This window comes from Leptosomus discolor, chromosome 10 (genome assembly GCF_034619465.1).
Source record: "Leptosomus discolor isolate bLepDis1 chromosome 10, bLepDis1.hap2, whole genome shotgun sequence".
NCBI classification, from domain to species: Eukaryota; Metazoa; Chordata; class Aves; order Leptosomiformes; family Leptosomidae; genus Leptosomus; species Leptosomus discolor.
Genome location: NC_141400.1, coordinates 21643964 through 21660430, shown reverse-complemented (window position 1 = coordinate 21660430; position 16467 = coordinate 21643964). Strand labels below are relative to the sequence as shown.

The 16467-nt window shown below is 41.6% G+C and overlaps 1 protein-coding gene across 3 annotated transcripts in view; it reads left to right on the top strand.

The window, feature by feature from the left end:
• Nucleotides 1–15285, top strand: part of JAKMIP2 (janus kinase and microtubule interacting protein 2) — a 32391-nt gene extending 17106 nt beyond the window's left edge. For 2 of the 3 annotated variants that reach the window (XM_009949366.1, XM_009949365.2), the window contains 9 exons: nucleotides 38–136; nucleotides 1339–1437; nucleotides 1774–1827; nucleotides 2908–2973; nucleotides 3823–3891; nucleotides 4973–5050; nucleotides 5951–6154; nucleotides 7770–7835; nucleotides 9251–9301. In XM_009949366.1, coding sequence (XP_009947668.1) covers nucleotides 38–136; nucleotides 1339–1437; nucleotides 1774–1827; nucleotides 2908–2973; nucleotides 3823–3891; nucleotides 4973–5050; nucleotides 5951–6154; nucleotides 7770–7835; nucleotides 9251–9301 — 786 coding nt within the window. Of the gene's footprint in view, nucleotides 1–37; nucleotides 137–1338; nucleotides 1438–1773; nucleotides 1828–2907; nucleotides 2974–3822; nucleotides 3892–4972; nucleotides 5051–5950; nucleotides 6155–7769; nucleotides 7836–9250; nucleotides 9302–15177 lie in introns of those variants that run through there. The other variant, XM_086471170.1, reaches the window with a different exon arrangement.
• Nucleotides 15286–16467: the final 1182 nt, after the last annotated feature.

Sequence of the window (16467 nt, the reverse complement as noted above, 5' to 3'; positions counted from 1 at the left end):
TAGTCACACAGATCCTGAATTTACATATTTCTGTTAGATAGAGAAACTGGAAGCAGAAAACAATCGTCTACAACAGGAGCTGCAGGATGCCCGAGACCAGAATGAGCTGCTGGAGTTCCGCAACCTTGAGCTGGAGGTGATGGATGAGCTCGTTACAGTATTGCTGGTAGCACATTAGACTAGTGCACTTGCACCAGACAGCAACTTTAATCGAGTGTTTACACAAGCATTGTAGTGATAGAACATAGTAACAAATCAGCCCGGCATTTTTAATTGTGAGCTGAAGTACGTCAGCTGTAATACCCTGGGAAGAGTAAGCTCCATACTTGACTGGCTCACCTCTCTCTGAGCTACAGGTGCCTGATGTACATAGATAAGCTTAGCTGGTTAGTGTCACTTGTAGGCAGCCAGAGGACTGAGTTGGACCTTGATCTCCCTCTTCCCAGACTGCCCTTAGTTACAGATTCTTGTTATGAGCACCAACTGACAAAAACTTCCACCCAACTTTTCTCCAGTACAAGCTGGTTTATTTTCAGTTCTTTTCAGCTGCTGTCCAAGGCCTTGCCATTCAGAGCAAGGCAGAGCCTTTCCTGGTTCCCATTCTCGTGAATTGGTGCTGTGACAGACTTTTCCCTTATCTATAGAACTTGCCCACAGTTTTACCTGACAGCTGTGTTTCCATATGACATGGAACTGGACTGATAAAGTGAATTACATGTTCGTAAACCAAAAATGTATTTGAAAATGAAATTGTGTCTTCACTTTTGTGCTTGCGTGAGTACCTGAAAGGGATGAGAAATAGCATCTTCAAATTTTTATTTTTGTCTTTGGTCCTTTAAGACTGGACAAATGTTGTAGATTTTGTGATGAAGATGTATAAATAGCTAAGTTGATCAACTTTTTTGAACTTACTACTTTCCACAGATATTAGAACATAGAACATACCAGGATGAGCAAATGTGTAATCTGAGTATCCTAGTAGTCTCAAGTCAAATACCTGTTTCGAAATGGAGTATTTACAACAGTATGTAGTTTTTCAACACTTTATTAAGCAAATTGCTTGAGTCTTAGGCAGGTGACAGCCTTTCCATAGTTAATTTGCAAACTGACATAATTTATCAAATAAATAATCTCCTATAAAATAATTAGCTTGAGTTTAGGATCCTATCCCACTTGGCACACTGTTTTTAGGTCTAAATGTTTCTTTCTTTGACCTGTAAAATGACGAGCTTGGCTTTGCAAAGCATGATGTAAACAGTAGCTATGGCATTTAATGAGTTCTTTGTGCATCTCCTTCATTGTAATATATCCCCCGGTGTCTTTTCAATTTATTTTCAGGAAAGAGAGAGACGGTCCCCGCCATTTAATCTCCAGATTCACCCATTCTCAGATGGTGTGAGTGCTCTACAGATCTACTGCATGAAGGAAGGGGTTAAGGTAGGTCAGTTTTATAGGGCAGCACTTCTAACTCCAGGAGTGGTGGATGCTGCCCATAAAGCCCATTACATTCATCTCTGCTAATAACTCCACTAAACTTTAAGCATTTAAACTCAGTCTAACGTAAGAGTGTGTGATGATTGACACAATTGAATTGGACTCCTAATTTTCACCATAACGATAAAACCTGGCTCAAAGGCAACTGAAATCAGTATGTGATGCGTTTCTGTGGGATAAAACAAAGTGGTTGATTGCAGCATGGTTCATAGAAGGGGCGAATATTGCAGCCGTGATAAAACGTGCAAGCCATGCCTTTCCCTTGTTCTCTCTTTGCAGGATGTCAGCATCCCAGACCTCATAAAGCAGTTAGACATCCTAGGTGATAACGGGGTAAGTTAAAGTGGGAGATACTTTCCCTTTGCAAGCTACGTTTTGTACAATAAAGTAAGAGAAATCTATAATTATTAACCTGGAGTACTATGTCCAGCTCTGGAGTTCTCAGCACAAGAAAGACATAGACCTGTTGGAGCTAGTCCAGAGGAGGCCACAAATGTGGTCAGAGGGCTGGAGCACCTGCCCTGTGAGGACAGGCTGAGAGAGTTGGGGTTGTTCAGCCTGGAGAAGAGAGGCTCCGAGGAGACTTTATTGTGGCCTTTCAGTACTTAAAGGGGGCCTATAAGAAAGATAGGGGCAATCTTTTCAGCAGGGCCTGCTGCGATAGGGCAAGGAGTTATGGTTTTAAGCTAAAAGAGGGCAGATTTAGACTAGATGTAAGGAAGAAATTTTTTACAATGAGGATAGTGAAACACTGGCACAGGCTGCCCAGAGAGGTGGTAGATGCCCCGTCCCTGGAAACATTCAAGGCTGGACGGAGCTAAGATACTTCTTAAATAATGTAATATCAGAACAATTCATTTAAGGAGTGTTTATTTCCAAAAATTAAGTATTTGTAAGATTTCAATAGTCAGAATGAAGTAGCAGCTTTAACATCTGGTTTAGCAGACTGGGAAGAGTGTCCAAAGGCCACCGATATTTGGAACTGGGCCTGACTGCACTCCAGTCATTCAGGAAAGCACGTGAATTACTTTGGCAGTCTGAGCCAACCACATCTTCATCAGGACTAGGATTCCTCTGCAAACAGTTTCATAAATAGACAAGAATTATAAAATCTCTTTTAGCTTTCTATTTCTTACATGCTTAATGGAAACTCAGCTTTGTAAAACTATCATGAAGACAGACAAATGGGTCTAATGTTAGTTACTCATGTGATGGAATGAAAACATATAGTTAGTCTATGTCATGCAGAAAGGCAAAAGCAGTGTTCTTTTTAATATGTTAATAAACTCTGAACGTTTCAGTGGGAATAGGATACCCAGTATTACAGGGATCCCTTGAAAACTCTGGACCTAGTCTGTAGCCTGAATTATCTTTATTCATGCAGGAAATTTTCTTCCCTCTTTCTCTTCACAGAATTTAAGAAATGAAGAACAAGTGGCCATAATTCAGGCTTCCACTGTATTGTCCTTGGCAGAAAAGGTAAATGGTGTGCTTGCTTTTCTCATGTGTTATCTAAGGCCTCATCTGACACTGAAAATTTCCTGCTCTGTTGTTGTCAATGTTGTCAGACTTTCTAGTGCAGGAAGTGATTCCCCAGATAAAGTACACTCTGCCAGCACAGTCTCAAAACACCTTGCTAAAGCAGCAAAAATATCAAACTCAGCTGGCCCAAGCTGTGAAGCCAAAACAATGGCAAATACAAAAAGAATGTCAAATGAAACTTGCAGTTGTAAGCTGAATGAGAAACCATCAGACATTGAAGCCATAATTAGTTATAGCACGGGATTTCTAGTACTGAGATTTCCAAAGCTTCTGAAGGGATCTGTATGCAAAATTTCCGCAGAAAGCATGTGCCTAAGTTCCTTGTTTTAGAAAATATAAAGAAAGTGAGGGTAGGTTAAAATTGCTTTCTGTGGCTCGAATGCAGCACACAATTTTGACGATATGACAGCTTCCAAGGATTCTATTTGACAATTCATCCTCTGCAAAGAGAATTGCCGTCTAGCCAGCTACGCTATTTTTGAGATGCTAGAGCTGCATTGTGGACCCTTATCCATGGGATGAAAGGGGTTCCCTGTCCATCCAAGGAAGTGTGCTTTTCCATCTTCCAGTGATCAGATAATGGTGATCCTCTTGCTTCTTCTCTGTCAAGTGCTACTTACAGACATTGCAGCTGCCTCTGTCAGAGGAGAACAGCCTCAAGATGGGCCCAGAACTAGCAGCAGGTTTCTAAAAATAAATTAACAAGATGCTGTAGATGTCCCACTTGCCACTGCCTATGTGCCTAGAAAACGCAGCAGGTTACAGCTCTCATTGTCTTCCCTCCAGTGGATCCAGCAGATTGAGGGAGCTGAAGCTGCTCTGCATCAGAAGATGATGGAACTGGAAAGTGATATGGTAAACAAACTTTCCTTAATACACGTTTTAGGGGCAAGATGCTGAGTGTGTCATGTTTACTTGGTGTGCCAAAAGATAACTAAAAAGGTCTTTTGGCAAATTAAGTATGCAGGCTCTCTCTGATTATCAGTGAATCTATAAAATTGTTGCTAGTCTAGTTCACGTGCAACAGCAGAATAACATAGAAACAGAAATAGTGAAGGTTTGAAAACTTTCTCTTTTCATGAGGATGACTGTTGGTTTGTTAATCGGTACAGACGGCTCAAAGGTGGTTCACTGATTTTCAGAGACTTAAATGACTGCATTCTTTGTCACAGTCTAAACATCAGCTGTTGTATCACATTTTATTCCATACCGGTATGTGGAAAACTAACAAATTATCACACTGTTTTCTTTCATTATGTTTTAAGCCTGTACCATCCTAAAGGCAGAATATTCACAGCTGAACTGAAGTTGCTATAGCACCAGTAAAGTAGTAAAGTTAGTACTGTACCCTATTCTTATTGTAGTTAATGGAAGTAACCTACAAAATGAACAAGCATAACTGGAAGAGTTGGATAGCTGTAGTGGTTTACATTCTGTTCCTGTGGTATGTCTGTACTTGAGTCCATTCAGCTTAAGGTAGGCTGAGAAGTTACGTACAGTAGCTTCCCCCAAATAATATGAACATGAATATGCCTGTTTAGCTCCTGTTTAGTTTATTGCACTTTCATGCTTCTTTCAAAATACGAGAAAGCATACACGGAGTTGTCCATGATGCCAGAGGAGGTCTCTTCAGAAAAATCACATAGAAACCCCTGCATCGCACTACTGAAATGCCAGGCAATATCACTGAAGTCAACAAAGAGATGATGGATTTAGGTCCATGTAGATCAGATGTATTTTCATACAAAAGCAATCCACAGTGATTTTCCCTTCCTTCTTTTCTAGCTGAGTCAGATATTAATGTCTGCAGAGTGTCAGTTGAAGACCAGTCTCCTAGTCCTGCCTCAGTCAGATATATTTAGTTGGTTTATTAAAACTTCCCAAAGTATTTCAAGTAACTAATTCATTTTTCTGTCCTAATGATCCTTCATTGTAGGAGCAGTTTTGCAAAATAAAAGGTTATTTGGAGGAAGAATTAGACTACAGGAAGCAAGCTCTGGACCAAGCATACATGGTATGTACAAAGAAAATTCTGCAGCACATATTGGCCAGCACTGTGACAGGACACAGACTTCTGTTGGATCAGGAAGAGAGGTTTTTGCTTTTTTCTTGGTAGTTTTTTTAATGTATTTGTTGGCTTTTTTTTTTCCCTATTCTTCTAATGTACTATTGTGCAATCTGCACAGCTTCAACATGACACCTGGCTTTTTCCTGTCACAAAAAGGCAGATCTCCTGAAGTCTGAAACTCTTTTGTCAGTTAAAGGCAGGTACTGCTCATTAATGTTGGCTTTTCCAACTGGAGTCAGTGCAACCAGCTGGAACTCAGATCTGGAATCTTGGCCATTTTGCACGTGTCATGGCAAGAAGACAATATGCCACAAAAAGCGAAAGTTCCTGCTCTAAACACTGCTGTATCAAATTCTGATTTGGTCTGATAACTTGCTGTGCAAGTTCATCGTGTCTGCTTTATCAAGTCAATGAGAATGCTCATTGATTGTCAGGATTAAGAGCAAAGTAGCCTGGCGGTGACCTTAAATTTTTCCTCTTTTTGTTTTTTTTAGAGCAATAGCTCAAAATTTAGAATTGGTGGAGTATTTATCTTTACACGTATAAAATAGATATGAAAGTTCTATCCAACTCCTAATCATTCCTATAATTGCTTTAAAAAAAAAGTCTGTGAGGGATTTCAGTGAAAATTAATATTGAAATATTTTTACAGTAAAAGTTTGTATCCTTTTATCAAAACACTGAACCATTTTATGAGTTCTGTTTTTAACATTTTTGCACACTTGAGCACAGGGACCACCTCTCATGCAGGCATCTGAATCTGCCACCAACCCCCCCCCCCCCAGTTCCCACTGTTTTTTAAACAATGTTTCATCTCTAATTGGCTTTTGGTATTGCATCAACCAGAGGATCCAGGAGCTTGAAGCCACCTTGTACAATGCTTTGCAGCAAGAAACGGTGATAAAGTTTGGGGAACTACTCACTGAAAAACAGCAGGAAGAGCTGAGGACAGCAGTAGAAAAGCTAAGACGTCAGATGCTGAGGAAAAGCAGAGAATATGATTGTCAGATTCTTCAGGAGAGGATGGAGCTGCTCCAGCAGGCTCATCAGGTAAGAAAAAGGAACAACGTGCTTGCATATCTACTCAACTTTGCTGTATAACGTAAGCTGAGGTCAAATTTAGGTAAGCTCCAGGTCATGAGGGAGCCTGGCATCTAGTTTTTTGAGTTGTTTCATATTTTGTGTCTTTACTGTGTACACAAACACATGTGGTATTAGCTTGTGGAGGATTTTTTGGCAATTTTGAGTCTTAAAATTCCAAAACAAAGTTTTCATCCAGAATTCTGTCTGTATGAACCTAGCTTTGTAATAAAAATGGTCATCCTTCGTTATTGGGCTGGGCACAATGGGAATGCTTGTATGAATGCCTCTGGCTCCTGTTAGACAGGAGAACTACCTGTTTTTCCAGACACATCTGCTCTGTCCCCCCTGCAAAGTGAGCAGTTGTTAACATTTCACTGCTGAGATAGAGTAGTGCATTTCATGTTCAAGGACCAACGTTTGCTGCTCTGCAAGCTGTGAGCTCCCAGAGCAAAACGGCAAACAGTCACAGCATGCTGGCAAATGTGACAGCTGCGATGAAACAAAACTTACCCAGATGTTTATGGGAATAAGAGAGAAAGTACGTGCCCAGGGGTTCGGGTTTGTGGCTCACAGGAAGACTTGGTTTTCACAGTCCGTCCCGATCCCGAGTTGGAGACTTGAGACTGGCCCACCCTTACTACTTCTTACCAGGCCTTTGCAGCGTGAGTAGGTTCTTGATTTCAGCCATGACCACTGCCTTGATGAACACTGCCACAGCAGTCCTGGCTTCTTGGGACAACTCTTAGCCAGCCTCAGTTGCAGTGGGCAAGGCTGAGAGGCAAGGAGAGGAAGAGGTGGTGTTTGAAAGCTGCCATAAGCTAGGTGTCTCCACTCCAGACAATTAGGAAGATGGCCACAGGGGTGCCCTCTGCTCTCCAGGTGTCTCCTGGCTTGCCCCTTTGGATCTTTGCTGTTTGCTGGCCAGCTGTCTTATGCCCTGTTTAAATAAAGAAAAGATACCAAGATTCAAGGCCTAATTTTTCATACTTAGTGGTTCTGTTACCTGTTCTGTGGGATCTCCCTTCCCAAATGGCCAAAAGTTTAATACGTGTTACGTGATTTTTCTAGAAGTACCTAGCTCTGCTGAAAAGATACACCTTGTCTGTGTTACATGTATCCCGCTCACCACAGAATCAATGTTTTCATAGTATTGTATACATTTGTCATTTCAGATCTAATAACACTTAAATCCTCTTTCAACGCATCAAACTGTGAGAAATCTTAATGAATCATGATATTATTCTAAAGAGTATAACCACATATCTTATGCTTTCCATCTGTTTAAACACAGGAGTAATATAAAATAGGTAATAGGAAGCAGATCCACTATTGATGTTAGTTTGCAGCATCTGAGGATACAGTGACATACATGCAGTAGAAAACTTGAGCAGTTGTACACATGGTAAAGTTGTGGTTAGGGCAGGGTTAGTGGAAGGAGTCATGGTACTACACAAGATTATCCCTGCCAAAGAAATGGATTTGTTAATTTCTGGGCTTTAGGCACTTGAAACATTAAGTTACTTGTTCAGTGGAGCAAATTTACTGGGAATTTAGTCTAGATGCTTTCTTTTCTGATTTCCAGAGGATCCGAGACTTAGAAGATAAAACTGACATCCAAAAGAGACAAATTAAGGATCTGGAGGAAAAGGTTGGTTCTGTTACACTTCTGAAGCATGCTGATGAACTTTTTTGAAAGTAATGACCTAGTTCTGTTGAACTACATGACCTTTTTGTTTAGCTGAATCAGCCGTACCTGTTGGTGGTGTTCTACTGTGCTTTCAGTTTGTGTTCCAGTCTATATGGACTTTAACCTTAGAGTCTCCTCTGCCACATTTCGTTTTAGGAAATAAATGCCAAACACTTTCAATTATGGTGAATGATACTGTACAAATGTTGAAGCCTTTACTTGGCTGTTGAGTGCTGTGTTGGTAGACAGGCAATATTTCCATTAAAGGCAAGGTGAGGCTGGCAAGCAAGAAGGACTGAATGAAACTGAGTGAAGATGTGAAGATTGTCCTTATCTGGTGGGACTAGGGAACTCAGGTTCTGGTGTTATCCTCTTTATTGGAGCTTGCCATTGCAATATAAATACGGTACCAGAATCTTGCCCTTAAACTGAACTGTCAAAGAATTATATATGCATATTCTTTATATATACTATATATACATATCTACAAACACACACACTTTCTCTCTCTCTCTCTAAAAATATGCACTGCATTTTTTGGTGAATAAGGCCAACTCGGTCACACTGAGCGTTGCTACTTGTAGACAGGTTAGGTAGGATTGTTGAAAAAAAAATGGTAGCATGGGCACAGCGCACTGCTACCAATAATGTTTTTTCTAGAAAAACTTGATAGATGGAATTCTTTTTGCTTTTCTGCCAATATTTTTGTGATACAAAGACTCAATGTCTTTCTTTCTGATATATATAACTTGGGAAAACAACAGACGATAATCTGTGATGAAAATAAAACAAAAAAAAAACCCAAAGCAAAAATTATGCTGTGATCAAATGGAGACCTTGAATTAGGAGACTTTAGTGTCAATTTTCAAAAGAACTTTTGACTCGCAAAAATTCACATCCAAGAAGACAATACATTCATGATTGAAATGAGACATCAAAAAATCGATTATTGAATGTTTAACGGCTCTTGTGTGTGTGTATGCACTGTATATGTGTATATATACATATAAATATATATCTGTATTCCCAGGGTACTTCCAGCAGGATTGCAGGGGCTGTTTTTTAATGCACTTAAAAATATTTCCTATGCTATTTTTGATATCCAGCTTTGTGACTTCAGTCAACCCATGGTGGTTCATAGTGACAGTCATACCTCAGGCTTTCAATATGGTGCCAACTGTAGTTTGTCACCAAAATTAATGGGATCTGTTTTCTAAGCCTGGGAGGTGGTATGGTTCTTACAGAAGTAACTAGGGAAGTAAGAGTGTTTTCTGAATGCATAGTAATTCTGATTGTCCTACAGAGTGCAAAATAATCCTGATGCTTGCAATGCCGTGACCTTTAGTTTTTTATGCAATCTTCTTTTTCTTCTGCAGTTTCTATTTCTATTCTTGTTCTTCTCTCTTGCCTTTATTCTTTGGCCTTGATGTCAATGTGCCTCTGAGAAAGGTAAGACTTCTATTAATTTCCTCAAAGCTAGCACTTCTCGCACAGAGCTGAGGATTGCAGCCTTGTGTGTTCTTGTGCATGTCTGGAGTCAGAGCTGCCCCAGGGAGTTGCAGTCAGACCGCCACCATCCAACAGACTTGTGAGTTGCCAAAGCTTGCTGGTGATACTATGCTATTCAGAACTGTAAAAATAAAAGCTAACAAGAATTTCACAGTATCTAACAGCCAAGAGAATTGCAGGTGAAATTCATTGCTGATGTTTGCAAAGCGATGCGGGTGGAAAACAGTTATAAATCTCAACCGTGTACACACCATGATGGGCTCTGAGCTGACACGCAGGAAATGGATCGGGAGGTTATAACAGATAGAGCTCAGCGCCCAGAAACAGGAGGGATACAAAGCAGGGCAGGGAAGAATGATCAGCTGCTGAGAGACAGGAAGAGGGAGACAGAGAGAGATGGAAGGACTTTTCTGGCTCAGAAAGTGAGACACTGTTAAAAGGAGTTATGGGAGCAGTCTAGAAAATCTGTCACAGAATGGATGGGTGGATAGATTGCTATTGTTCGCTGTCTCCTGCAGTACAAGCAATTATCATGTAGTAAGTTTAAAGTAAACAAAAATTGATAATTAATGGTGTAGGATGTAAAGAAGTCTTTGCCACAGCGGGCCTCACACTGAAAGTTCAGAGTTCATAAAGCAATGTGAAGATGGGGAAATAAATCTAGGAACTATAACGTGCATGGCCTTCACATTTTTCCCTCTGTGCCTAGCCACTTTCAGAACCAGGATGCTGGGCTAGGAGGATCATTCTTCTGATCCAGAAGCAGGACATAGCCTGGATGATGTCATGTTAGAGACTCCAGAACATGTAACGATGGATGAAAATTTTCTGATTTGGGGACAGACCCATAACATTAAATTTCTCATTGGGTCTCTTGGTTCTGGCTTGAGCTATGTCAGTGAATAAATTCTTCTGCCCTGCACTTGAAGCAAGCTGAGAATACAGTTGTGCATTAAAGATGTTTTGCCATGCCCTTGCACCATTTGTACTAGCGCAGCTTTTGTTTCCAGGGGCAGTTCAAGGTGTTGATTATAACGAAGTGCATGGGTCCAGTTTGGTGGGTTTTCCCTCTAGGGAAAAGCCCCCTACTTTGTGCTTTATTTCAGCTAGAGCAAGGATTTCTTTTGCAGTTTTGTGCTGATGCAGAGACAACTCTCAGAATTAGCCACATCAGCCAGAATCCACTGCTTCCTTGGCTGGCCAGACCTCAAACTTAAAGTTTTCATGGGCTGAGGCAGCAATATACGTGGAGGCTGGGCTGAATGGGGAATGAACCACAGGAAAGAATCGGAGGAATGTGGACAGATCAGTGATCACAACTCTTGTAAACAGTGGCCAGTATCCTCATAGAGTTTCTGCTATTTAAAACATACTGCCTTGATCCAGTGAACATTAAACAGATTCAGTTATGACTGCATACTTACGAATGTTCCTGCTGCAGGTTTTCTAGGAAGCATGACACAGCACAGCAGCTGTCAGATGTTTTGAGTGGCCATGACTGGTGAAAATTTGATTTTATAGCTTCTTGCTTATTCATAGTGGGGAAAAAAAATCAGAACCAGCCAAATGATGTATAGGTTAATTTTAAAAAGCCAAAATTTTCACAGTATGCGGTAGTAGCAAATAATTTTATACGGCTGTGTCTTGCTGTACCACAGAATTGTAAGTCCAGAACAAGCAGCCAACCTATACAGGGAGGAAAAGAAAAAAAAAAAAAAAAAATCTTGGATTTAAGGTGCACCTTGAAAACTCACAGGAACTGATAGTGACATTTGCAAGAACCTGTCTGCATGAGTTTTTCCCATTTGCCTCTACTGTTGTCACTTTTCCAGTTTCTGTCACAGCTGCAGTAAAGTCCTTGTGAAGTATATGAGAAAAACTGGGGCAATAAGAGGTTCAGAATTTTCTGTAGATACAGTTTGCACCTATATTTTCTATCTGTATGGGTATGGAATTGGTTTTCTATTGAGTATTTGCCTCTTCTGGTACAGCTATGGAATTAGGAAGAAGCTTGTACATCCTAGTTTTACCAGTGCTGGTATCAGCTATGGTGGAAGAAAAATAAGAAACTGGGAGAGTTCTAATTTCTTTGAAAATGCCCCTCAAAAGATATCCCTTGCTCAGTTTACATCACCTTCATTTAAAATGCATTAATGACATCAAACTACTGAACAGTTTTTCCTAATCCCGTCTCTTTTAAGATGGAGCACCCAGTAAAGTCTTTGCAGTAGAGCATGCATCCTGAGAAACAGAAATTGAAATTTTGATTAATGTTAGAACTCATCAGGTGAGGTTGTCTTCCTGATTTTTTTAAATTGTTTTTAGTTTTGAAAAGAATTTTTTTCAGAAGTTTAGAAAAAACCCTCAGTGGTAGATGCAAATGCCAAAAAAATCCACAAAAATGCATAAAAATATGTTTTGCTTATAGATATGACATTTTTCATTAGAAAAGAAAAAGATGATTCCCATGAAAAATTTCATCCAGCGGTAACTGAACTTAGAATAGGAAATCCCTAGTCCCAGGACAAAAACGTCGATGTGTTTCCTGAGGCTGTGTGCCAGCACAGAAGAGGCAGGAAGGCAAAGTGAGAATCACAGACATAACATGGATGAGTCACTTGGCTTTTCAGGATTTGCAGGTATATACCAGTACCTTCTGAAATAAGCATTTCCTAAAATAGAAAAAAACAACGCTACCCTATTACTCTGACATCAGAAATCCAGCTGTGCTGATTAACTCTTTGTCTTGGAGCCTGTGAAAATCTCTCAAGTGCCCTGTAACATTGCAGTGCCTGCGTGCTAAGAAAAAACATTTTTAACCGCCTCACAATCAGCTCTGCAGCGTATTCAAAGGCAGACTGAATTATTTGTTGCGGAGGAGCCATTCCTTCCCTCTCCTCAAAGCAGGAAGGGGAGAATCACACACAAAAGGAGAGGAATCAGGACCATCAAAAAAATACAACAAAACCTCTACATTTGTTGATAACGCTTAGGCCCTTTTGGCCTAATTTGAGGGCAGATATTTGCTGGTTAGAAAAGCTAATGAGGTGTTTGAGGTCAGAGCTCTCCATTCCTCCTAAAATTCTAGCAAACTTACTATTATTTGCTTGCAGTCATTCTTCTACCTGTGTGGGGCTGCTGGGTCACATCCAGCACAAGCTCTCTGCTAACCTGATGCACTCCTCACTGGTGCGTTCATTGGGTCGACTCATAGTCAAAAGAAACGTAAGCGTTTTTCTGCCCCGTTAGGACTGGCAGGACTGTCACAGCTGCAACGGAACCAGGGCAGCATCAAGGCCGATTTCATTGCTGGGGTTTTACACAGGTCCCTTAGGGACCATGTCAAGACTTCCCTCCTCTGCTCCCCTGGCCCAATCTCCTTCAACAGGTTTTCTGCTTATTTTAAACAACATCTAAGGTTTAGCAGGTGGAAATCCCTCTGGTGTAACTTCACAGAGCCTGGGAAGGCAGCGCTGACTACACCACCAACATGAGAAGAGTTTCCCTCACTGGATTCACTGTTGCTCCATAGGGGCTGGCCCCAGGAGTGCACAAGGGTCTAGTTTGAGTGACTTGTGCCTCTACTCCCCATAGAGAGGACAAGAAGCATCAGAGAGCTTAAGTGTGGTTTACAACCTGGAGAGCCTGCTGGCATGTTGTGCCACTCCTAGGACCACCCGGGAGATGAATGATTCTCTTGCCCTTCACATCCTGCTTTTGCATATTTGTCTACAAACGTCAGGTAGGGAAGAAGAAGATGGATTACTGTGAGCTGAGTGGCAGAGGAAGTAGCCGTGACAGTGGCAGAGGTACAGTGATGTAGAGAATGGGACATTAACCATGAAAATGGAAAAATCTTAAGGGCAAGGTGTGGGTGTGGGATATATAAACTCGATGCTTTTCCAGAGGATCTGCATTGCTGTGAACTCCCTTGAACTGTAAAGACAGCTGCAGCAGGCCCAGCATCACAGCAAGCATGACATCTGTAGAGTGTTTTACCAAGGCAAGTTACTCTGCAAGCACAAAGCATCAAGTCTTGTAGCAATCCCTCAAAAACAAGGCAATGGTAAGCAGCTCTTATCCCCTGCCTGATCCCAGTCTTCACCCCCTCCATTTTCCTCCACGGGATCCTCACCCCTCAACACCTGAGGGGAAATCTCAAGACAGAAGCTATTTGGGAATGGTGTTGGCAAGATTGAGAGGGATTTTAGCAAGGTCATATTTTCTGAGGCTGGAATACATGGAATCAGAATAACTAACATGGGTTTGTGTTCCCCATTCACTTTAAAAACCACCTGGCTACCCAGGGGACTTTGACATTTGAAGTAACTCAGCAAGGGTGAGTGTGGTATGGGCAGTGTGCCATCAGCATTTCTGGTTCTTAGAACTCCTGAGATGTGTATCCTCAGGGAGATCTTTGCAAAATTGCTTTACTTCCACTGGATGCAAGTTTACTTTGTTAACCTTATCATAAGATACTTCAAACAGATCCTTCATAAAACAAACAAAAAAGCACAATGCATCCTTGAAATCATAGAATCATAGAATGGACCAGCTTTCTTGGGCCCCTCTCCCCTTCAGGGCTTCATCCCATGGTGCTCCTCTAAGCAGATCCCTGAAGAGGTTGAAGTCTGCACTCTAGAAGTCCAGGGTAGTGAGCTTGCTGCGCACTCTCCTTGTTGCCCTGAGGATCTTGAATTCTAACTTTTCATGATCACTGCAGCCAAGGCTTCCCTTGAGCTTCACGTTAGCCACCATCCCCTCCCTGTTGGTGAGAACAAGGTCCAGCATGGCACCCCTTCTTGTCGGTTCCTCTACCACCTGGAGAAGGAAATTGTCATCAATGCCTTCCAGGAACCTCCTGGATTGCTGGTGCCCTGCTGTGCCTGCCTTCTGACAGATATCTGTACCTATGGAGCCATTTGATGAAGAAAGGTCTTTGGTTTTGTTCATGCCTTGCTGCAGTTTATCTTTTACTGACCATTAACCAGCTGAGAGCAAACCACAGTGCAATCACAGATGATACTTTCTGGTTTCTTTCTCTCCCAGCACTCTCTGCTGTACTTTTCAAATAAGGAAGATCAAGCATGAATGAAACAATGTGCAGCAATATATAGTATCCAGACGAGAAGCTCTCTAATTCCTGTTTATGTGGGATTTTCCTACCTGCATTTCTTCTGTGCTTGTGAATAAACACATTCACTTATTTGAGATCGCATAAGGAAGTCTGGTCTATGCGGATTTTGCACTCGGTGAATTTTACCATGTAGGCTTGAATGCTGAGAGAAAAAGAAAATGTGCCTTTTTTTCCCTGGTTCCAAACCTGAGAACCGCTATTCTTTTCCATAGGTAGGGAAGGCTTCCTTGGAACAGGAGCAGTCTGTCTGCCTCATTGCTGCATTAACCAATGTTCTGGGGCTGCCCTGACACCACAAGCATATCACCTGCTGACATTGCTGGCATGTGTCCTGTCACTGGTGGATTTTAGGCAACTTTGGTCCAAGAATAATTGAAACTGGTGCATAAATATTCATCTGAAGATGCCCAGGGGGACTTTTATGGACCAGAGGGCTGTACTCCGTAGGGTTAAATGGACAGGCTTGGCAAAATACACAGAATTTTCACAAAAGCCTTTCATCCGGACAAACAATTTAACGCTGGTAACTGTAAGAACAGACCTTTCCAGCTTTCTGATCAATAGACTGCATCTTGTCAGCTGGGATAGGTAGATAGAGGGACTTACCACTTATCTGATACAGATGTTCGGGGTTTTTTTTTTTTTTTATTTTTAGAGTGCCCGACCACACAGATGAGTCCTTATAAAGGCAGATGCTTCCACCCCCTGATGAAGAGAACGTTGTTTACACCTATTTTAAAAAGTATAAAAATGAACAAACTGTAGCCAAGACTGCAACCACCTTGTATTTTAAAGCCATCACTCAAGATTTGTTACTTGACAGTTCCTGTCTAAAGCTATGATATATGCTGCATCTAATGAAATGCTGTATGTTGAAATTACGAAAGGGGAAGAAAAATAAACAGTGAACCTACATCGCTTAGGAAGAACTTAAAGGGAAGGAACCACTTTCAGCTGATCAAGTCCGTGTGTCTTGGGCATGGAACCAAAGTTACAACAGAAAAATCTATCCCTGCCGTGCAGGGCAATCATTTAAATGTGACCCTGTCATCCCACAACTGGGTCAAGAGTTAGTAGGACAGAGCAGGAGAAACACGAGCTGTGGAGAGATGCTGACAACAAAGCGTTCAGTTTGAACTGTCTGGCTGTCTCACTGCAGGGACTCCTCCTCTCCCTCTTTGGTTTTAACCTCAGGAACAAATGACAGCTGCAATGTGGGGGGAAGAAAGGAAAAATGCGTTCTGGTTCGTTGCAGGATGGGCAGGACAGGGCACCACGTTTTGCGCTTGAGATCCTAACAAAGCACCACCGTACTCGGCAAAGGAAGGGAAGAGGAGAGTGTCTGGCGTAAGGAGGATTTCTGACAGAGTTGTAGCCTTGTATCTCTTCTCCCTCCCTCCGTGAAGAACAGCCTGTCTATTGCCAGATACTTTCCATACTTTTTAAAGACTGCCATTGAGATAATAATGACTATACTTGGTTTTACTATTTGAGTAATACACTGAGGATCACTGGATTGGACCTACAGCATAGCTTCTGAGAAAGAAAAAGATGCTGGAGGACAGAAGGGAAAAAACCCAATCCCCTTGTCCATGTGGTAAGATCCACAGAGCGTCGGGTTCCAACTATTTTGTCCCAGCTTGGAACAAATGTTTTGGTTTGGCTTGTCAAACTGACTTTGTTAGCTGGCTTCCTGATCACATAAACCAAAACCGGGGAGAAGCTGTGTGAACACATCCTTATTAGAAGTAAGAAGTATCACTAGTCTGTTTAGATTTTTCCACAGTTAGGAATAACTAGTAGTAGTTTGCATTTCGAAGCATTACTTGCCTCTAATCACAAAGCCTGGAACCCAGTCCTGGTGTCTCCCTGAGGTGTTGCAGGTCTGTGCCCCTTGTCGTCAGTCAGAAACGAACCCTGAGGAGCGTCACACCTGCGGCAAACCTC